The 22,341-nt window shown below is 57.0% G+C and overlaps 1 protein-coding gene across 2 annotated transcripts in view; it reads left to right on the plus strand.

Moving 5' to 3' along the window:
• The window catches only part of PLEKHG4B (pleckstrin homology and RhoGEF domain containing G4B), a 104,317-nt gene that overhangs the window by 68,694 nt on the left and 13,282 nt on the right, over nucleotides 1-22,341 (plus strand). Inside the window, exons 8-17 of one of the 2 annotated variants that reach the window (XM_063664609.1) lie at nucleotides 207-323; nucleotides 677-775; nucleotides 1,391-1,530; nucleotides 2,092-2,230; nucleotides 3,217-3,381; nucleotides 7,945-8,106; nucleotides 8,896-9,719; nucleotides 19,392-19,644; nucleotides 21,094-21,183; nucleotides 21,265-21,495. In XM_063664609.1, the coding sequence (XP_063520679.1) occupies nucleotides 207-323; nucleotides 677-775; nucleotides 1,391-1,530; nucleotides 2,092-2,230; nucleotides 3,217-3,381; nucleotides 7,945-8,106; nucleotides 8,896-9,719; nucleotides 19,392-19,644; nucleotides 21,094-21,183; nucleotides 21,265-21,495 (2,220 nt within the window). The remainder of the gene's footprint in view (nucleotides 1-206; nucleotides 324-676; nucleotides 776-1,390; nucleotides 1,531-2,091; nucleotides 2,231-3,216; nucleotides 3,382-7,944; nucleotides 8,107-8,895; nucleotides 9,720-19,391; nucleotides 19,645-21,093; nucleotides 21,184-21,264; nucleotides 21,496-22,341) is intronic. The other variant, XM_054489160.2, reaches the window with a different exon arrangement.

Raw genomic sequence — 22,341 nt, forward strand, 5'->3', positions numbered from 1 at the left:
TTTCTCTCTTTGCTCCCTTCTTTCCCGTCTTCTCACTTTCATTACTGCCCCCAGACCCGTGCTGTTATCAGTGCCTCCAGCAACGCAGGGGCGATACTCCTTGAGCCAGACTTTCCATCCTCCAAACCCAGGAATGAGCCATTTACAGTGCTTGCCCCCAAGAGATGCATCTGGAGCCATGACCAACGAGTGCCTCTTCTTGGCAGTGTGAGGTCGTGAGCTCCCTGAAGGCCCTGCACAAATTTGTTGACAGCTGCCAGCTGACCGCAGACCTCGACGGCTCCTTTCCCTACAGCCATGGTGACTGGATCTGCTTCCGTCAGGTAGGTTCAACGTGCAGCTGCTGCACATGCCACAGTCTCTGGAGACTTTCTCTCATGTGGATATTTTTACTCGAATTTGAAAAGGGCATCACCATCCCTGATCTCATGCTCATTACAGTCGCCGTTCAGGTCTTCGTGTCTACACATCCATGCCATGGTGCATCCGAGAATGCCGAGCCCGGGTGGGAAGGGCACTGCTGCCCCGGAAGTGTCTGTAGATCTCAGGGATCTTCACATATGGAAGCTTCCCAACCCAAGATCGGTTTAAATGCAGGAACTGGAACTCACAGCTGCTTACTTTAGCATTTAACAGACTGTGTCCTTATAATCTCCTCCCTCTCAACTCACAACAGAGGCTGGAACACTTTGCTGCAAACTGCGAAGAAGCCATCATTTTCCTACAGAATTCATTCTGCTCCCTGAACACCCACAGAACCCCAAGAACAGCCCAGGTGAGTCCTCAGACGTGCAGGTAAGTTCATTTCGTGTGACAGGTAGGTGGGGGCATAAAGCTTTAGCCAAACTTGAAAATAAATACTTGGTTCACCATCATCTGTAGCAGAGATTTTCAAATCCTTTTTCATTTGTAGATCCCTCTTAATTCAGAAAAGGCCATTTCCTCCCCTTTGTCACCAAAAACATCCCACCCTACCCAGAAGGAAAACCGTGCCCCACAGCATTTGATGATATGCAACAGGCATGAGCAGCAACTGCTGCTCTGAATGAGTCATTCCAACAAGACACAGAGGCTTTTGACAGCCCAGCCGTCAGGTCCAGGGACCCAGGGTCTGTGAGTGAGATCTGCATGTCTGTCCCTGGTCTAAATGGCAGGTTCACCTCCTACAGCTGAGCTTTGAGCCCCCTTCTTCTCCTTCCCAGGGATCTTATCCTGGGGCCCACCCTCCCTGGGACAATCCGGACTGTCAGCTGGAGGAGTGGGTATGGTCATGCCACCAGGCCTGCAGCTTGATTTACAGAAATAGGACATTCCTGCCACTGTTGCACTTGGGAGGACCTTGCCCCTTGGAGGAGGGGGTTAAAGGCCTGTTCCTCCCCACCCCGTGCAGGAAGTCACCGAGTTAATTGACCAGCACGAGACGATGATGAAGCTTGTCCTGGAAGACCCACTGCTCGTGTCTCTCAGGCTGGAGGGGGGCACTGTCCTGGCGCGGCTGAGGAGAGAAGAGCTTGGCACAGAAGATAGCCGGTGAGTGCTCATGGGGACCACGCTGGGCCCTGGCCCATTGAGGGAGCTGCTCGGGGGAGTTTGCAGCCAGGAGACGTAGCACTCTGCTCCAAGGAGAGCCCTCTCTGCTTGGTCCAGACCTCCGTTCTGACAGCCATGCTTTGCCTGGGTCAGAGCTTTTCCACATTTACAGGCTCCAAAGATCAAGGAGCCGGCTTCTGGGGATGCTCGGCAGGAGGTGGTCAGAGTGCATCAGAATGAGCTCATTCTTGACCAGTGCTGCCTGGGGAGCTGTGCCCACCCCCAGCAGTCCCTGTCCGTCTCAGCTGCACACAGCCAGTCCCACCTAGGCTGCTCCGCATGGGTCCCCTCCAGGCACCTGCACCCCAGGCCGGCCAGGATGCTGGCAGAACGCGTGCAGCACATCTGTGTCACACCTCGGCTGTGGGCCTCCTCCTGGGGCTCCCGTTGCCTTGTGGCATGAGGGAATGGAAAGAGCAGGGTTTTTATATGGGGTTGTCACCAAGAGCAGATTCCTCAAGGGGCTGCCTGGAAGCCTGAGGACTGCCTTCTCTTCCTCAGGGACACCCTGGAGGCCTCCACAGGCCTGTACGACCGAGTGGATGAGGAGGTGCACAGGCTGGTCCTCGCCTTGAACAATCATCTCCAGCAGCTAGAGCGCCTCCGGGAGCTGGCATCGCTCCTGGAAGGGAATGACCAGGTCAGAGCTGCAGGAGGAGGGCGGCCCGGTCAGCATCCCCTCCAGGCCAGGCTGGCCAAAGCGACCCTCTCACCTTCACACTGTGTCTTTAGGGCCTTGACCTGATTTCCATTTGGAATGAAATTATGTCAGGATAGGGCATGCCTGGCTGCTTGCATAAAAAGAAATAAATTTTATTTTTTACATGAGAGATACTGGATCAGTGGAGAAAAAAATTTGTTTAATCCAGAGGAGGCCAGGGAGAAGAATAATTTCACACTGTGCCTTCTGATGCTACTGGTGTGAGTAGCTGGGTGTATCTTCGGACGCTTTCTCCACGTGCATGTACACACAGTGACCGAGAAGCTGAGGCGAAACCGACACAGGTAGAGAGAGTCTGGGCCAAGGCTGAGGACGGCAGCCTGGGAAACACCTCCAGGTGACCTCAAGAAGTGGCCCTGGAGGCCAGGGAGAGGCTTGAGGTTTTAAAGAAAAGAGGACAAATCAGGAGGGGGTGATGACAGAAGTGGCTTTTCATGAATTCTCTGGGTCACGGAAATGGCATTGGTGGGGGTTGGCCACATGCTGCTGGACTACAGGGTGTGAGTTGTGTCCAGTGTGTGGCGTGGCTGGGGTTATTGATGGCCCTTGGTGGACACACTGCAGAATCTGGGGTCCATATAGCAGTGGCTCTGAAACGATTGCGTAGCTTGTGGGGCACCAGCGAAATGATTGCTTAGCTCAGGGGCGCCGATGACGCTGCTGCCTCACTTCGATGCCCCTCTGGGCCTGACAGTTTAAGGGGTGCACACTCAGATAAAAAGTTTCTTTTCTCACATATAAACTCTTCAAAACTTGCACATTTTTATATAAATCCTTATTATTTTATCAACAACTATTGCTGCGATGAATGTGCAGGTGAAAGAGCCAGCAGCATGGAGAGGCAGCAGTGGGGTGGAGGCGTCCCCAGCCCTCCCGTCTGCTGACAAAGCTCCCCCGGCCTTCAGGTCCATGCGCGTGCCCTCACAGGGGCCTCCAGACAAAGACGTGCAGCAGGGACGCGCGGCACTGTGCACACTCCCGGCCTCCCCACGACTGACCCCAGCTCCCAGATGTTGGCCAGGGGTCCAACTGGTCCAATCCCTGGGGCAGGACCAGGAACCCCACACCAGGCAAGTGGAGTCCAGGCTGAGCTGCAGCCACCGGCCAGTCCAGGCTGTCTCCAGTCTGTGCCGTCTGTCCTGGGGGTCTCTCTATCTCCCCTCCTCCCTGTGCTCTGTCCTGGCTCCATCTCCCCTCCTCCCTCTGCCCATCCTGGGGGTCTCCTCCATCTCCCCTCCTCCCTCTGCCTGTCCTGGGAGTCTCCCCTATCTCCCCTCCTCCCTCTGCCCATCCTGGGGGTCTCCTCCATCTCCTCTCTTCCCTCTGCCTGTCCTGGGAGTCTCCCCTATCTCTCCTCCTCCCTCTGCCCATCCCAGGGGGTCTCCCCTGTCTCCCGTCCTCCCTCTGCCCGTCCTGGGGGTCTCCTCCATCTCCTCTCCTCCCTCTGCCCGTCCTGGGAGTCTCCCCTATCTCCCCATCCTCCCTCTGCCCGTCCTGGGGGTCTCCTCCATCTCCTCTCCTCCCTCTGCCCGTCCTGGGGGTCTCCTCCATCTCCCCTCCTCCCTCTGCCCGTCCTGGGGGTCTCCTCCATCTCCTCTCCTCCCTCTGCCTGTCCTGGGAGTCTCCCCTATCTCCCCTCCTCCCTCTGCCCATCCTGGAGGTCTCCTCCATCTCCCCTCCTCCCTCTGCCTGTCCTGGGAGTCTCCCCTATCTCCCCTCCTCCCTCTGCCCGTTCTGGGGGTCTCCTCCATCTCCTCTCCTCCCTCTGCCCGTCCTGGGGGTCTCCCCTATCTCCCCTCCTCCCTCTGCCCGTTCTGGGGGTCTCCTCCATCTCCCCTCCTCCCTCTGCCTGTCCTGGGAGTCTCCCCTATCTCCCCTCCTCCCTCTGCCCGTTCTGGGGGTCTCCTCCATCTCCCCTCCTCCCTCTGCCCGTCCTGGGGGTCTCCTCCATCTCCTCTCTTCCCTCTGCCTGTCCTGGGAGTCTCCCCTATCTCCCCTTCTCCCTCTGCCCGTCCTGGGGGTCTCCTCCATCTCCCCTCCTCCCTCTGCCTGTCCTGGGGGGTCTCCCCTTCATCTTCACCTCCTCATTTCTACTCCATCCTGGGGTGTCTCCCCCATCTCCCCTCCTCCCTCTGCCCATCCTGGGGGTCTCCCGTATCTCCCCTCCTCCCTCTGCCCATCCTGGGGGTCTCCTCCATCTCCTCTCCTCCCTCTGCCTGTCCTGGGAGTCTCCCCTATCTCCCCTCCTCCCTCTGCCCGTTCTGGGGGTCTCCTCCATCTCTCCTCCCACTGCCCATCTTGGGGCTCTCCCCTATCTCCCCTCCTCCCTCTGCCCATCCCAGGGGGTCTCCCCTGTGTCTCCGTCCTCCCTCTGCCTGTCCTGGGGGGTCTCCCCTTCATCTTCGCCTCCTCATTTCTACTCCATCCTGGAGGGTCTCCCCCATCTCCCCTCCTCCCACTGCCCGTTCTGGGGGTCTCCCCCATGTTCCCCTCCTCCCTCTGCCCATCCTGAAGGGTCTCCCCCATCTCCCCCTCCTCCTGTCCTGGGGGGGTCTCCTTTATCTTCCCCTCCTCGTTCTGCTCCTTCCTGGGGGGTCTCCCCCGTCTCCTCTCCTCCCTCTGCTCTTCCTGGGGTCTCCTCCGTCTCCCTCCCCACTCTGCCCCGTCCTGTGTGATCTCCTATTTCCTGTATCCAAGTCTTCCTCTTTTTTCATTTACTTTGGCGTTTTATGCAGAATAATTTCCAGGACTTCACAGAGAAAGGGATCTTGGGATGAGCATTTTTGAGGCTGTGGTATCTAAAAGCATCCCTACTCCACCTTCACGGCCGGCAGTCACTTTAGTTTCCCTTCGCCAGCTGGAAGGCCCTGCGCCTGTGCTTAGCTTCCGTCCCACTCCCGGCCTTCCGCCTGTGCCCTGCTTCTCGTTGGAAGCTGCAGACTTCCCTGTCGTCCTCAGCGCTCTGGAATCTAAGGGTCGCCCAGGTGCGCTGAGGGCAGGTGTGCCCGAGGGTCGCCCAGGTGCGCTGAGGGCAGGTGTGCCCGAGGGTCGCCCAGGTGCGCTGAGGGCAGGTGTGCCCGAGGGTCGCCCAGGTGCGCTGAGGGCAGGTGTGCCCGAGGGTCGCCCAGGTGCGCTGAGGGCAGGTGTGCTCTTTGTGTCTGCACTGCGCCCCTGTGTTCTGGGAATTCTGTGACACATCCTTTGTGGCGCTCGCGTCCCACAGCTGCGCACTTCCATCTGGTTCTGGAGTTTTCTGTCCTGTTGTCTCGATTTTCCCCACCCCTGGCTGTGTGCTGTCCTTGTAAGGTAGATTTTTCTCAGCTTTACCCTCTAACTCTATTATTGAGTTTTTTGTTTCTGCTCTTGCTTTTTAACTCCATGGGCTTGTTTCTGAACGGTCCCCTCTCCATACTAATCATGATGAGTCTGCACAGCCTGTGGCTTCTGCGGGTTTGTTCTGGCGCCAGAGGCTTTCCTGGCGACTCCTGGTTAGGAAGCCTGTGGCCCACGCATCTTTAGCATTTTCTCCCTGGCGGTCCGATTCTTTTCCTCTAATCCCGGCCTGAAGGGAGGGCCTGACCGTAGCTCAGTGTTCACCTGCCGCACTGCCTGGATCACCCCTACCAGGGAACAGACCCCGGGCCCTGTGGAGCAGGGTGCCCAGCTCCTTCCCTCCCACACTCCCTCACCCTGTCCTGTGGAGTCTCGGGACTTGGCCTCTGCTCTCCTCAGGCCCTGCCACTCCCGCCTCCTTCCCAGCCTCCGGGTTTGTGCCCTGGCTGCTCTCTGCCCACCGTGCTGAGTGTTACGCCTTGGAAGATGCTTGCAGGGCTTTAGTGGTGTCTCAAGAGGACACGTCTCACTCTGCAGTCTTCACCCAGAAACTCCAAGTTGTGACTGGACAGGCGATCCTGCTATGTATAGGTGCACGTCTGTCTCTATATATTTAACCTAAGAAGTGCCTGCACACTATGGGAAAATTAGAAACAAATAGGTTTTTACACACGGGCTGCGGCGTGTGGCGGCCTCGGCACCCTGTGTGTGAGCGTGCGCTGCAAGCTCGGTCCCAGAGCCGTGTTCACACGGCTCCCACACTGATGGCCCTGGGCTCCTCCCCTCTCTGCTGTTAGAAGCTCCCATGTTGAACATCTCTGTGTCTCTGCTTCTTTCACAGCCTGTGGGTGTTGACTCTGGATACATTCCTAGGCTCGGATGGCTGGAGTCAGGCCGTTCGTTTTTGGAGGTTTCCACACATGGGCTGTGGCACTCCAGCCGCACCTGCCTCCCGCCGGCCACCCCATGGGGAAATGGAGCCCCTAAACAGTGTGCCCTCAGATTTTCTATGCGACAGCGGGACATTCTCTTCACACATTTATTATTATTTTTATTTCTGTAGTGAATTACTTGTTCATGCTTTAGACAGTTTTTCTAGGGTTGATCATCACTTCTGTCTATGTTATATGGATCCTTCATGTTCCGCTTGTTTTCCTAGTTTGTCATTTGTCCTCTAGCTTTGCTTATCTTTTAAATAGCCCTTTCACCTTAAGTTATAGAATTATTAGTGTATTTCATCATAGAACCTTTATGACTTGAATTTTTGTATTTAAATCTTGAGACCAATGACAGCCGATCTTTCCGCAAAGTTGGTGGCCAGGCTCCGGCTCTGCGCCACCCCCACTCAGCTATGCCAAAGCCGCACCTGCCCCTTGCCTGGCAGTTCCCAGACTCCGCCTGTGCTCCTAAGAATCAAGATGCTGTGATTTTCTTCTTGACTCTGGCTGTGTTTACAGGCAGCGTATGTGCTGGTCTGTCTCTCCTCTGCTGCATGTCTGGGGTCATTGGGTACCTTCTGATGGTCATGGATCCAGCCAGCTGTTCTCTTCTTCACAACAGGCCTCTCATCTCTGGGCATCTGACCCCTAGTTGCCCCTGGTGTTGCTGTTTAATGACAACATGAAGGGCTTACCTCTGACATTTCCACTGAATCCGGCAGTAAACGCCTCCAAAATAAGAACCTTGGTCTTGTCACCAGGGCGCATAGCCACAGGCGCTCTGTCCAGCAGGGCTCAGCCAGGGTCTCCCCCATCTTTCCCAGGCAGCCTCAAGGGGCCAAGCAGCCACTGGCCCGAAGAATATTTCTGGAATATGCTTACCATATTAACCAGTTTCAAAATGCAAAGTCCTGGATCTATTGTTCAATGATTTTAATGTCCTTTTCCAAACAATGAAAATAGTTTGGAGCTTGAGCCTCAGAGGCCTGTGACCACCTCTCATCAGTCATGTTCATTCACGGGTGGTTACGCAGCCAGGCCATCAGCCCTGCGCAGCGTGTACTCAGGACATGACCAAGACGCATCCCTCCCTCGGTCCTGCTAAATCCTAGAGTGTGACTTCTTTGCATGTTTAAATATAAAATGTTCTTCCCCTGTGTAGATCAAATCATAGTTTGGAAAAGAACTAGAGAAATTCCTCGGTCCTTTGGTGCCTGCTCTCGAGAACGAGAGGCAGCGGCAGGCAGCACTGTGGGCCGTCCGAGCCTTGGTGTCAGTGGCTACATGCAGACCCAGCCCACACCTGGAGATACGAACGTGGAATCACTGGGCTTGTACTGATGCTTTGTTCCTTGGGTACAGCAATCCTACCAGAAAGGACTACAGCTGGCGAAGGAGAACCCGCAACGTACAGAGGAAATGGTCCAGGATTTCAGAAGGGGCCTGAGCGCCGTGGTCAGCCAGGCTGAGTGCGGGGAGGGAGAGCTGGCCAGGTGGACCCACTCGTCCGAGTTGTGCGAGACGGTAAGAGACCCAGTGGGTGTGCGTCCCAGGGATCCCAGCTCCTTAGGCCGTGGACATCTAGCAAGTGCCTCCCCACACAAGCTGGAGTGGGCCAGGCTGTGGGACAGAGGCCGGGCACCTGTGATGGAGCCCCCTGGCCACTGCTCCCACAGCTCTCTGGAGAAGGCTCTGAGCTGACCTGTGAAGCATTCGATATTGTACCAAACAGACCAGCCAAACGAACACACACTTCTCTCTGTGTTTACTGGCTCAGTTAGAAAATTCCACTGATTGCCCAAAACCCCAAACAAGTGCTGCAGCAGACTGCTCGCCTGCGAGCTCCCCCCGGCCCCGGACTGCACGCCTGCGAGCTCCCCCACGACGGGGACTGCCTGCCATTAGGAGCCCAGGCCAGAGGCCTTGGAGCTCACCAGTCAGGACAGCATTCGAGGGGTCATGGGGTGGCCAGAGCAGGGTAGAGCCGTCTGCCCCGTCATACCTTTCTCAGCTCACAGGATGTGGCATAACTGATCTACACAATGTCTTCACATGGTCCTAGGACTTCCCCCATGGTGTCCTCTGGCGTGGCAAACAGACCCCGTGGGGTCAGACACAGCCCACCTGCCCTTCGGTTGAACCCGACCACAGCCCCCACTGGGTGGCGGGGCTGCCTCCTGCTCTGCTCTCTGGTCCCCTGGTCCCTGACTAGGGGACCCTAGTCCCTGCTGACCTGGGGAACAGCAGGGCCTGAGCTGGCTCCAGGGCAGCCCCTCCTCCACTGCACTGAGCAGAGCCCTCCTTGTCCCACAGGTGAGCAGCTGGATGGGGCCCCTGGACCCGGAGGCTTCTGCCTCCTCACTCCTGGCTGAGTGTTTGAGGAGCTGTCACCAGGAGGCTACCTCGGTGGCTGCAGAGGCCTTCCCCGGGGCAGGTGTGGCAGTGCTGAAGCCTCATGCCCTGGGGAGACTGTGGGCATCACAGCAAGACCTGTGGCTGCAGTACCCCCAGACCCGGCTCCGTCTGGAAGAGGCCCTTTCTAAGGCCGCCCCAGACCCCAGCTTACTGCCCCTTGCCCAGAGCCCCCCAAAGCATGAGCGTGCCCAGGCCATGAGGAGGCCCCATAAGCCACCCTCAGTCCCCAGCACAGACAGTGAGGGTGGCGCCTGGGAACCTGCCCAACCACTGTCCGGCCTCCCTGGACGAGCACTTCTGTGTGGACAGGACGGGGAGCCCCTGGGCCCAGGGCTGTGTGCTCCGTGGGACCCACTGTCCCCCCTCGGGGGCCTTCCAGGGGCAGGGGCCACCACGGCCCACCTGGAGGACAGCTCTGCCTGCTCCTCTGAGCCCATCCAGACCCTGGCCAGCCGCCCCAGGAAACATCCCCAGAAGAAAATGATAAAGAAAACGCAAAGTTTCGAGATACCTCAGCCCGACAGTGGCCCCAGGGACTCCTGCCAGCCAGACCATACCGGTGTCTTCAGCAAGGGCCTGGAGGTAACCAGCACTGTAGCCACAGAGAAGAAGCTCCTGCTGCGGCAGCGTGCCAGGAGCCCCCCGGTCACTCGGAGCCGGAGTCTGTCCTCCCCCTCGGGTCTCCACCCTGCTGAGGAGGATGGGAGGCAGCAGGTGAGCAGGTGAGGTGGACGTCCCCCTCCTCTCGTCCTAGCAGTCCTTGGGGATCTAGAAACCCAAAGCCATTTCGGCATTAAACTCTCTTCTGCAAAGTAGAAAGTAAATCCACAGACATCCCTCTTGGTCCACCTGCCCGGTCCAAGAAGAAACACAATTTTAAACTAGATATGAGTTACCTGCCCCCATGTTTGGAAGGGACCACTGAAAACTGCCTGGATGGTGTGTGGTAACCTGCACACACTCACTCTGATGGTTAAGTAACTGTGCGACCAACTCTAGTTATTCTCAGCCCACTTACAGAAAATTACAAGCAGCAAATCAACCCCCAATACCAAGAAGAGTTACCTTAAAAATAACTTTTAAAAAGTCTCTAAGTGTTAGGGGTAAGAAGGTGCACCCATGTGTCATTGCCCCACTGAAGAGGACCCCTTCTCACTTGTCGAGCCTGCAAAGGACACGTCCACTCATTGGTAAGGGTGGGTGCACTCGGCCCCTGCCTAGGCCGGATGCCGTCTGAACCTCCATCTTCCACCCATGTGGTACTGGTCGTGAGGTCTAGAGGTGGAGAATTTCGTGAGATGCTTTGCTCATTTGGTTGGCTTCTGTGTCTTGGGCCAGCAATCCCCAACCTTTCTGCCACCAGGGACAGGATTCATGGAAGACAATTTTTCCACAGACCACAGGGCTTGGGGGGATGGTTTTGGGATGAAACTGCTCCACTTCAGCTCACCAGGCATTAGTTAGATTCTCATAAGGAGCATGAAACCTAGATCCCTCGCATGTGCAGTAGTGTTTGTGCTTCTCCAAGACTCTAATGCTGCCACTGATCTGACAGGAGGCGGAGCTCACACAGTAATGCTGTGACGGGGGCGGAGCTCACACAGTAATGCTCTGACGGGGGCGGAGCTCACACAGTAATGCTCTGATGGGGGCGGAGCTCACAGTAATGATGTGACAGGAGGCGGAGCTCACATAGTAATGCTCTGACGGGGGCGGAGCTCACACAGTAATGATGTGACAGGAGGCGGAGCTCACATAGAAATGCTCTGACGGGGGCGGAGCTCACAGTAATGCTCTGACGGGCGGAGCTCACTAATGTGACGGGGCGGAGCTCACACTAATGCTGTGACAGGAGGTGGAGTTCACACAGTAATGCTCTGACGGGGACGGAGCTCACACAGTAATGCTCTGACAGGAGGCGGAGCTCACACAGTAATGCTCTGGCAGGAGGCGGAGCTCACACAGTAATGCTCGGACAGGAGGCGGAGCTCACACAGTAATGCTCTGACGGGGCGGAGCTCACACAGTAATGCTCTGATGGGGCGGAGCTCACACAGTAATGCTCTGACGGGGCGGAGCTCACACTGTAATGCTCTGGCAGGGGGCGGAGCTCACACGGTACTGCTCTGGCAGGGGGCGGAGCTCACACGGTAATGCTCTGACAGGAGGCGGAGCTCACACGGTAATGCTCTGACAGGAGGCGGAGCTCACAGGGTAATGCTCTGACAGGAGGCGGAGCTCACAGAGTAATGCTCTGACAGGAGGCGGAGCTCACAGAGTAATGCTCTGACAGGAGGCGGAGCTCACAGAGTAATGCTCTGACAGGAGGCGGAGCTCACAGAGTAATGCTCTGACAGGAGGTGGAGCTCACAGAGTAATGCTCTGACAGGAGGCGGAGCTCACAGAGTAATGCTCTGACAGGAGGCGGAGCTCACACAGTAATGCTCTGGCAGGGGGCGGAGCTCACACAGTAATGCTCTGGCAGGGGGCGGAGCTCACAGAGTAGTGCTCTGACAGGGGGCGGAGCTCACAGAGTAGTGCTCTGACGGGGCGGAGCTCACAGAGTAGTGCTCTGGCAGGAGGCGGAGCTCACACAGTAGTGCTCTGGCAGGAGGCGGAGCTCACACAGTAGTGCTCTGGCAGGAGGCGGAGCTCACACAGTAGTGCTCTGGCAGGAGGCGGAGCTCACAGTAGTGCTCTGGCAGGGGGCGGAGCTCACACAGTAATGCTCTGACAGGGGGCGGAGCTCACACAGTAATGCTCTGACGGGGCGGAGCTCACACTGTAATGCTCTGGCAGGGGGCGGAGCTCACACAGTAATGCTCTGACGGGGCGGAGCTCACACAGTAATGCTCTGGCAGGAGGCGGAGCTCACACAGTAATGCTCTGGCAGGGGGCGGAGCTCACACAGTAATGCTCTGACAGGGGGCGGAGCTCACACTGTAATGCTCTGACAGGGGGCGGAGCTCACACAGTAATGCTCTCACAGGAGGCGGAGCTCACACAGTAATGCTCTCACAGGAGGCGGAGCTCACACAGTAATGCTCTGACAGGAGGCAGAGCTCACACAGTAATGCTCTGACAGGAGGCGGAGCTCACACAGTAATGCTCTGACGGGGCGGAGCTCACAGTAATGCTCTGACGGGCGGAGCTCACTAATGTGACAGGGGGCGGAGCTCACACTAATGCTGTGACAGGAGGTGGAGTTCACACAGTAATGCTCTGACGGGGGCGGAGCTCACACAGTAATGCTCTGACAGGAGGCGGAGCTCACACAGTAATGCTCTGGCAGGAGGCGGAGCTCACACAGTAATGCTCGGACAGGAGGCGGAGCTCACACAGTAATGCTCTGACGGGGCGGAGCTCACACAGTAATGCTCTGACGGGGCGGAGCTCACACAGTAATGCTCTGACAGGGGGCGGAGCTCACACTGTAATGCTCTGGCAGGGGGCGGAGCTCACACGGTACTGCTCTGGCAGGGGGCGGAGCTCACACGGTAATGCTCTGACAGGAGGCGGAGCTCACACGGTAATGCTCTGACAGGAGGCGGAGCTCACAGAGTAATGCTCTGACAGGAGGCGGAGCTCACAGAGTAATGCTCTGACAGGAGGCGGAGCTCACAGAGTAATGCTCTGACAGGAGGCGGAGCTCACAGAGTAATGCTCTGACAGGAGGCGGAGCTCACACTGTAATGCTCTGACAGGAGGCGGAGCTCACAGTAATGCTCTGACAGGGGGCGGAGCTCACAGAGTAATGCTCTGACAGGAGGCGGAGCTCACAGTAATGCTCTGACAGGAGGCGGAGCTCACAGAGTAATGCTCTGACAGGAGGCGGAGCTCACAGAGTAATGCTCTGACAGGAGGCGGAGCTCACAGAGTAATGCTCTGACAGGAGGCGGAGCTCACACAGTGCTCTGACAGGGGGCGGAGCTCACAGAGTAGTGCTCTGACAGGGGGCGGAGCTCACAGAGTAGTGCTCTGGCAGGAGGCGGAGCTCACAGAGTAGTGCTCTGGCAGGAGGCGGAGCTCACACAGTAGTGCTCTGGCAGGAGGCGGAGCTCACACAGTAGTGCTCTGGCAGGAGGCGGAGCTCACACAGTAGTGCTCTGGCAGGAGGCGGAGCTCACAGTAATGCTCTGGCAGGGGGCGGAGCTCACACAGTAATGCTCTGACAGGGGGCGGAGCTCACACAGTAATGCTCTGATGGGGCGGAGCTCACACTGTAATGCTCTGGCAGGGGGCGGAGCTCACACAGTAATGCTCTGACGGGGCGGAGCTCACACAGTAATGCTCTGGCAGGAGGCGGAGCTCACACAGTAATGCTCTGGCAGGGGGCGGAGCTCACACAGTAATGCTCTGACAGGGGGCGGAGCTCACACTGTAATGCTCTGACAGGGGGCGGAGCTCACACAGTAATGCTCTCACAGGAGGCGGAGCTCACACAGTAATGCTCTCACAGGAGGCGGAGCTCACACAGTAATGCTCTGACAGGAGGCGGAGCTCACACAGTAATGCTCTGACGGGGCGGAGCTCACACAGTAATGCTCTGGCAGGGGGCGGAGCTCACAGAGTAGTGCTCTGACAGGAGGCGGAGCTCACAGAGTAGTGCTCTGACAGGAGGCGGAGCTCACAGAGTAGTGCTCTGACAGGAGGCGGAGCTCACAGAGTAGTGCTCTGACAGGAGGCGGAGCTCACAGAGTAGTGCTCTGACAGGAGGCGGAGCTCACAGAGTAGTGCTCTGACAGGAGGCGGAGCTCACAGAGTAATGCTCTGACAGGAGGCGGAGCTCACAGTAATGCTCTGACAGGGGGCGGAGCTCACAGAGTAATGCTCTGACGGGGCGGAGCTCACAGAGTAATGCTCTGACGGGGCGGAGCTCACAGAGTAATGCTCTGACAGGAGGCGGAGCTCACAGAGTAATGCTCTGACAGGAGGCGGAGCTCACAGAGTAATGCTCTGACAGGAGGCGGAGCTCACACAGTAATGCTCTGACAGGAGGCGGAGCTCACAGAGTAGTGCTCTGACAGGGGGCGGAGCTCACAGAGTAGTGCTCTGACGGGGCGGAGCTCACAGAGTAGTGCTCTGACAGGGGGCGGAGCTCACAGAGTAGTGCTCTGACAGGGGGCGGAGCTCACAGAGTAGTGCTCTGACAGGAGGCGGAGCTCACAGAGTAATGCTCTGACAGGAGGCGGAGCTCACACAGTAATGCTCTGGCAGGGGGCGGAGCTCACACAGTAATGCTCTGACAGGAGGCGGAGCTCACACAGTAATGCTCTGACGGGGCGGAGCTCACACAGTAATGCTCTGACAGGAGGCGGAGCTCACACAGTAATGCTCTGACAGGAGGCGGAGCTCACACAGTAATGCTCTGACGGGGCGGAGCTCACACTGTAATGCTCTGGCAGGGGGCGGAGCTCACACAGTAATGCTCTGACGGGGCGGAGCTCACACAGTAATGCTCTGACGGGGCGGAGCTCACACAGTAATGCTCTGACGGGGCGGAGCTCACACAGTAATGCTCTGACAGGGGGCGGAGCTCACACAGTAATGCTCTGACAGGGGGCGGAGCTCACACAGTAATGCTCTGACGGGGCGGAGCTCACACAGTAATGCTCTGACAGGGGGCGGAGCTCACACAGTAATGCTCTGACAGGAGGCGGAGCTCACACAGTAATGCTCTGACGAGGCGGAGCTCACACAGTAATGCTCTGACAGGAGGCGGAGCTCACACAGTAATGCTCTGACGGGGCGGAGTTCACACTGTAATGCTCTGGCAGGGGGTAGAGCTCACACAGTAATGCTCTGACAGGAGGCGGAGCTCACAGAGTAGTGCTCTGACAGGAGGCGGAGCTCACAGAGTAGTGCTCTGACAGGAGGCGCAGCTCACACAGTAATGCTCTGACAGGAGGCGGAGCTCACAGTAATGCTCTGACAGGAGGCGGAGCTCACACAGTAATGCTCTGACAGGAGGCGGAGCTCACACAGTAATGCTCTGACAGGAGGCGGAGCTCACACAGTAATGATCTGACAGGAGGCGGAGCTCACACAGTAATGCTCTGACGGGGCGGAGCTCACACAGTAATGCTCTGACGGGGTGGAGCTCACACAGTAATGCTCTGGCAGGAGGCGGAGCTCACACAGTAATGCTCTGGCAGGGGGCGGAGCTCACACAGTAATGCTCTGGCAGGGGGCGGAGCTCACAGTAATGCTCTGACAGGGGGCGGAGCTCACACTGTAATGCTCTGACAGGGGGCGGAGCTCACACTGTAATGCTCTGACAGGGGGCGGAGCTCACACAGTAATGCTCTGACAGGAGGCGGAGCTCACACAGTAATGCTCTGACAGGAGGCGGAGCTCACACTGTAATGCTCTGACGGGGCGGAGTTCACACTGTAATGCTCTGACGGGGTGGAGTTCACACTGTAATGCTCTGACAGGAGGCGGAGCTCACACAGTAATGCTCTGACAGGAGGCGGAGCTCACACAGTAATGCTCTGACAGGAGGCGGAGCTCACACAGTAATGCTCTGACGGGGCGGAGCTCACAGAGTAATGCTCTGACAGGAGGCGGAGCTCACAGAGTAATGCTCTGACAGGAGGCGGAGCTCACAGAGTAGTGCTCTGACAGGAGGCGGAGCTCACAGAGTAGTGCTCTGGCAGGAGGCGGAGCTCACAGAGTAATGATCTGACAGGAGGCGGAGCTCACACAGTAATGCTCTGACAGGAGGCGGAGCTCACACAGTAATGCTCTGACAGGAGGCGGAGCTCACACAGTAATGCTCTGACAGGAGGCGGAGCTCACACAGTAATGTTCTGACAGGAGGCGGAGCTCACAGAGTAATGATCTGACAGGAGGCGGAGCTCACACAGTAATGCTCTGACAGGAGGCGGAGCTCACACAGTAATGCTCTGACAGGAGGCGGAGCTCACACAGTAATGCTCTGACAGGAGGCGGAGCTCACACAGTAATGCTCTGACAGGAGGCGGAGCTCACACAGTAATGCTCTGGCAGGGGGCGGAGCTCACACAGTAATGCTCTGACAGGAGGCGGAGCTCACACAGTAATGCTCTGACAGGAGGCGGAGCTCACACAGTAATGCTCTGACAGGAGGCGGAGCTCACACAGTAATGCTCTGACAGGAGGCGGAGCTCACACAGTAATGCTCTGGCAGGGGGCGGAGCTCACAGAGTAATGCTCTGACAGGAGGCGGAGCTCACACTGTAATGCTGTGATAGGAGGCGGAGCTCGCACAGTAATGCTCTGACAGGAGGCGGAGCTCACACAGTAATGCTCTGACAGGAGGCGGAGCTCACACAGTAATGCTCTGACAGGAGGCGGAGCTCACACAGTAATGCTCTGGCAGGGGGCGGAGCTCACAGAGTAATGCTCTGACAGGAGGCGGAGCTCACACTGTAATGCTGTGATAGGAGGCGGAGCTCGCACAGTAATGCTCTGACAGGAGGCGGAGCTCACACTGTAATGCTCTGGCAGGAGGCGGAGCTCACACTGTAATGCTGTGACAGGAGGCGGAGCTCGCACAGTAATGCTGTGACAGGAGGCGGAGTGCACACTGTAATGCTGTGACAGGAGGCGGAGCTCACACTGTAATGGTGTGACAGGAGGCGGAGCTCACAGTAATGCTCTGGCAGGAGGCGGAGCTCAGGTGGTAATGCTCCCTCGCCTGCCGTTCACCTCCTGCTGGGCGGCCTGGTTCCTAATAGGCCACAGATCGGTACCAGTCAGTGGCCCCGGGGGTTGGAGGCCTCTGCCTTAAGCTCCATAGAAGGGGTTTCCTTCCCACACCCTGATCATAGGTTTAATCTGAACGGAGAAGGCCCCAGAACACTCTTCTGAAACACACCTTTAGGTTGCCAAACCTCAGTGTTTACCTTGTTAAAGGCAAAGCTGCAGGTAGAACATTAAGTTCTGGTTTTTACCATTGGTGTGAGTGATCCAGGGTGTGTCTGCCAGCTGAGTCCTTCCAAATCTGTAAGAGGAATGCCAAGCGCTGTCCCTGAGTCTCAGCAAGTGGCTGCACTGACGTTTCTGTCTCCACTGAGCCCATGTTTCAGGTTTGGGGGACAGCAGAACACAGGAGGGGGGGACCCCCGCCGACCTCCGTGTGATTTCCAGCCATTGCTTCCTAGTGAGTACATTGTCCATTTTGATCAAGACCAAATCAAGACCGTCCTCATTCTGATTTTGTTTCTGGATATTTACTGAGGAGGCCTTTGTGTGGGTCGTGACATCGGGCCTCGGCCTTCCCGCCAGTGCTGTGAGGGCTAGCTCCTGACCAGCCAGGAGATGCTGTGTTCGCAGAAACAGTGAGAATCTGTCAAATCTGTTATGCAGGAGTGAAGGGGACACGTTCTGCAGCTCTGCTGTGAATGGGATGTGCGTTCAGCAGCATTTCTGCCCACAGCTGTGCTTCCCATCATTAGCTGCTTTTTAGTTTTTCCAACTTGAAAAACAAGTAAATACAAACAATGGTAGAAAAAAGATCTGCCAACTCCCATTGGTATCATTAGGGTCAAGTTATTTAAGGAGGTTGGGGGTAAGATGCCATCAAGTAGAGGAGAAAAGCAACGTACCTCACTGTTCATTAGGGCAGGGCCCCCGGGTCACCATGGCCCTGGGAAATCTCCTTTGAAAGTGCAATGGATGGGGCTGTCTGAGGTGCAGAGCTGTGGGACATGCCCAGACCCCACCCCAGCAGAACGCAGATAACCTTCTCCCGGGGAGTCCCGCGGCCCAGGCCAGGCTTTGGTGGTTCATGCCGCCGGAGTGTGGGCCCTGCCCTCCAGGCTCACATGCTGGCCCCCTGCTCAGTTGCTGAGAGTGACCAGGTGGCCCCACTCCAGCTAGCTCATGAAACCGAGCCACCAGCCTAAGCGTCCTGCATTTGTTTATGGTGAATGTAAAAGTGCTTTTGGATGCTTAGCATGTTTTTTAATGGTAATAAAAAAATAAAATAATACCACCTGATTTGGGAAGCCCAGTTTGGGCCTCTATGATCACAGCACCGCACCGCACTTTTGCACAGGAGGTACCATCCGGCCAAGCTGACCACACTGGCCAGTCCACCTCTCCACTCTCTCAGGGCAACACGAGTGGATCCTCCGGGTCCTGCCCTGCCCTGGGGTTACAGAGGTAGTGAGACTCCGGGCAGCCACAGAGGAGCCCACATCTCCTGCAGATGTGTGTGTTGTCAGGAAGGGCTCTTCAAAGACTCAGAAGTGCATCAGAGGCTCACCCCTCACGGGAACAGTGCTCCTACAAATCCTGCTCGGCAGCCCCTCCTCAGGACCCTCATTCAAGGCAGGGAGACCCCAGCCGAGGGTGGGGCTGAGGGTTCCGTGGAGGGCCATCCCTGGGGCCTAGCCTGCTGTTGTCCACCTCTGGGCCGTCCTGCACCCCCAGCCTTGCTCTCTGGCCGCTGCAGCCCCCGAGTCCCCCTGAAGCTGCTGCTTAAGGTGCTGAGCCCCTTGGGTCAGGAGTAACTACCGTGGAAACTGACTCTTGAGAAAACCTCCTGGTCGGTCAGCAGTGGGCATGGATCCGAAAGCCGTTTTCTCACGAAATTTCCACCACAGCCTTCCTTAGCAGAAGCGTCGCTGCTGGAAGTGTGTGAGTCATCTTACCACTAGAATGAAACCAGCTGGGAACGAGAAACCTTATGTTCAGAGTTTCAGTTAGGAAGCCTGGGAATCTGTCTGTCTTGGTTTCCAAAGGGATCTTTCCTCTGAAAAGGCCATGATCAATAATATGGAAATGTTTCACCTGACAAGTTTCTTTTTGAAATATAGTCCTTATTTTTTCAAGTTACTGTGTATCAAGAGAGCAGCTCCAGGTAACAGGGAGAGAATGAGTGGAGGTGCAGGTGAGTCGCTTCCTGCTGAGGATGTGCAGTCGACTGGAAGATTCTTCTTTTTTTTTTTTTTTTTTTTTTGAGATGGAGTTTCACTCTGTCACCAGGGTGGAGTGCAGTGGCGTGATCTCGCCTCACTGCAGCATCTGTCTCCCAGGTTCAAGTGATTCTCCTGCCTCAGCTTCCCAAGTGGCTGGGACTACAGATGCCTGCCACCACCCCCAGCTAATCTTTGTATTTTGAGTAGAGATGAGGTTTCACCATGTTGGCCAGGCTGGTCTCGATCTCTTGACCTCGTGATCTACCCGTCTCAGCCTCCCAAAGTCCTGGGATTACAGGCATGAGCCCCCACGCCTGGCCGGAAGCTTTTTTATCGTGCATCCCACATGTGCCCATGTGCCTCCAGTCCACGTGTGACCCTGCTCATCCCTCCGGGTTTTCATGTGTTTCTGTCTCAGGCATGAATTGCTTTTAATGACGTGTCCGTGGGGGGCCGTGTGCCCCCCGGGATCTCTGTGTCTTCCAGCAGCCGACTGAGGCACATCATGGCTGAGATGATCGCCACAGAGAGGGAGTACGTTCGGTGCTTAGGATACGTCATCGACAACTATTTCCCAGAAATGAAAAGAATGGACTTGCCCCAGGGCCTTCGAGGGAAGCACCACGTTATTTTCGGCAACTTGGAGAAGCTCCACGACTTCCACCAGCAGCACTTCCTCCGGGAGCTGGAGCGCTGCCGGCACTGCCCCTTGGCCGTGGGCCGCAGTTTCCTAAGACACGTAAGTGCAGGCCATGGCGTGGGTGCCGGCAACGTGGTGGGTGAAGCCGGTGTCAGAGAGGTGGGGCCTACAGGGCCCACGTGTCAGGCGGTTGGAATAGCTTCAGTCCAGGTCTAGGAGCTGGTCCTGACAGGATGTTAAGACCAGCCGAAAAACAGACGCCCCACACGGATAACCTGTGGGTCTCCAGTGCCCGGTGCTTTGTGCGTGGTGTGACTGTGTCCCTGCTGCCCCTGGAGGCGGAGGCTCACGGACACCATCACACCCGTTCTGCCAGCAGCCCTGCTCTTTTACCACTTCCAGCTGATAGGCCAGAAGCAGTTCCCAGAATCACCTTCTGGGGAGGGGCCAGGCCTCACCTCTTCGCATGCCCCCTGCCCCTGGGTGCCCCATTACCTGCCAGAGGGACCAGTCTGTCCCGTTCTGAGAATTCCCTGTGAGGCTTTCAGCTGGAAGCACGTTGAATGTACAGACTCAGTGGTCTCTTCTCGTAAGTTGCTTCTCAGTGATGAATGTGGAATCTCTGTGTATGAGAGTCTTTAATAAGTTTTTAATTTACTCTGGAAAGACACTGACAGGCTTTCAACAGGCATTCACTGAGTGCTATGGGCAGATGGGATGTGTGTCCCAGACCACTGAGCACAAATTATCATAACGAAAACAGCCGTGGACAAAAGAAGCGCATGTTACATCTTTTCAGTGTTTTATTTCCTTTTTTTTTTTCTTTGAGACGAAGTCTCGCTCTGTTGCCCAGACTGGAGTGCAGTGGCACAATCACAGCTCATGGCAGCCTCTGCCTCCCAAGTTCAAGTGATTCTCCTGCCTCAGCCTCTTGAGTCGCTGGGACTACAGGCGCTGCCACCATGCCTGGCTAATTTTTGTATTTTTAGTAGAGATGGGGTTTCACCATGCTGGCCAGGCTGGTCTCGAATTCCCGACCTCCTGATCCACCTGCCTCAGCTTCCCAAAGTGCTGGGATTACAGGCGTGAGCCACTGTGCCTGGCCTCAGCGTTTTCTTAAAAGGTGCTTTTAGACATAAAGTGCAGATTCATATTGACCGTGATTGTGGCAATTTTAAATGTCTTGACAGCTTTAGCTCTTGGCCATGGACCAGATCGTTCCAGTGCCCCCCACACCCTCCCAGGCCTACTGCCAGCTGCATCTTCTTCCCCCCTCAACCCCCTGGAGTCTGTGTTTTAAAGACAAATTACAAAATTCTCAGCATTGAGGCTGCAGCTGGTAAACTGGTCACCCCTGGAGCCCCTGTGTTGGGGACACTCTGATAGTCTTTAATGAAGGGCCAAGTCTCCCTTTCACCTGATCATGGTACAAGCTGCACCTGGAGGGTCTTGGGACGTGAGCAGTTCCAAGTCTGACCCGGGCTGCAGGAGCCTGCCGTCTCTGGGCCTGTCACTCCCACAGCCAAGCAGTCACCTCCGCTTTTCCAGGAAGAGCAATTTGGGATGTACGTGATCTACAGCAAAAACAAGCCGCAGTCGGATGCCCTGCTCAGCAGCCACGGCAACGCCTTCTTCAAGGTCATCCCCCTCGGCCCGCCCCCCACAGCCTGCCCGGCCCTCAGCCAGGCCGGAGCTGACCCTCTCACCCGGCCCTTGCAGGACAAGCAGCGGGAGCTGGGTGACAAGATGGACCTGGCCTCCTACCTGCTGCGGCCCGTGCAGCGTGTGGCCAAGTACGCGCTGCTACTCCAGGACCTGCTCAAGGAGGCCAGCTGCAGCCTGGCCCAGGGGCAGGAGCTGGGCGAGCTCCGAGCCGCTGAGGTCATGGTCTGCTTCCAGCTGCGTCACGGCAATGACCTGCTGGCCATGGACGCCATCCGCGGCTGTGACGTAAGTGCCCCAGACGCTGGCAGCTCAGGCAAGCTGGGGGAATTTGAGGCTGCTGGTGAGAAAGTCTTGGCCCCAGCAGCACAGTTTTCTTGGTGATGTGCTGGCAGATTTCCCCCGGAGAAGTCCCTCAAAGCACAGCCTTCTGAAGGCTGCAGTGGGGGCCACCGGGAGGAGGGTCTTACGGTCTGGGCAATGTCAGGGAGCAGCCAGGCTCGAGGCCCCCGGAGCCCTGGGGTTTGACAATGGCTGGTAGATGTTGGCTGCAGTTCCACAGTACATGCAAAGCAGGCTGGCTCTGAATGACTGGAAGTCTGCTTACCTGGGCTGTATTTAAAACAGGTGGACGTGGGCGCTGCACCCCAGCCCTCTGTGAGAAGGCACTGGAGCCAAGGCGTGGGGCTGGCCTTGGCTCGTTCATACGGGCCCACGGCAGCTCACCCATACGCTGCTGCCTGCGACTGGCCGCATGGGTCTTACCAGGCCCCTCTGCGGGGGTTGTACAGCTCAGTGAAGTGAGGGCTGCCCTGGCTGCCCCAAACCCCACACGCCCAAAAGGCCACGGGTGAGCTGAGAAATGGCCGGTGCGTGGGGGCGCTGGCTCCACTCTGGCCTGGGATGGGCCACACCCCAATGGCAGAGCAGGGCCGTGGAGGGTGGGACCCCACATGAGCTGGAGAAGGCAGGCCCATCTCGGGCCCCCAACACCGATGGAATCGGGGCTGCTTCTAGGAAGTGGTACAGTCAGTCTTCCTGGTCACTTGTGTGGAGGCGCCTCGGGCTGTCCCAGCATCCTCAGCCAAGGAGCCCCAGGGGCGTCGGTGGGATGGGGGTCACGGGACAGGCTCT

Source organism: Pongo pygmaeus, chromosome 4 (assembly GCF_028885625.2).
Source record: "Pongo pygmaeus isolate AG05252 chromosome 4, NHGRI_mPonPyg2-v2.0_pri, whole genome shotgun sequence".
NCBI classification, from domain to species: domain Eukaryota; kingdom Metazoa; phylum Chordata; class Mammalia; order Primates; family Hominidae; genus Pongo; species Pongo pygmaeus.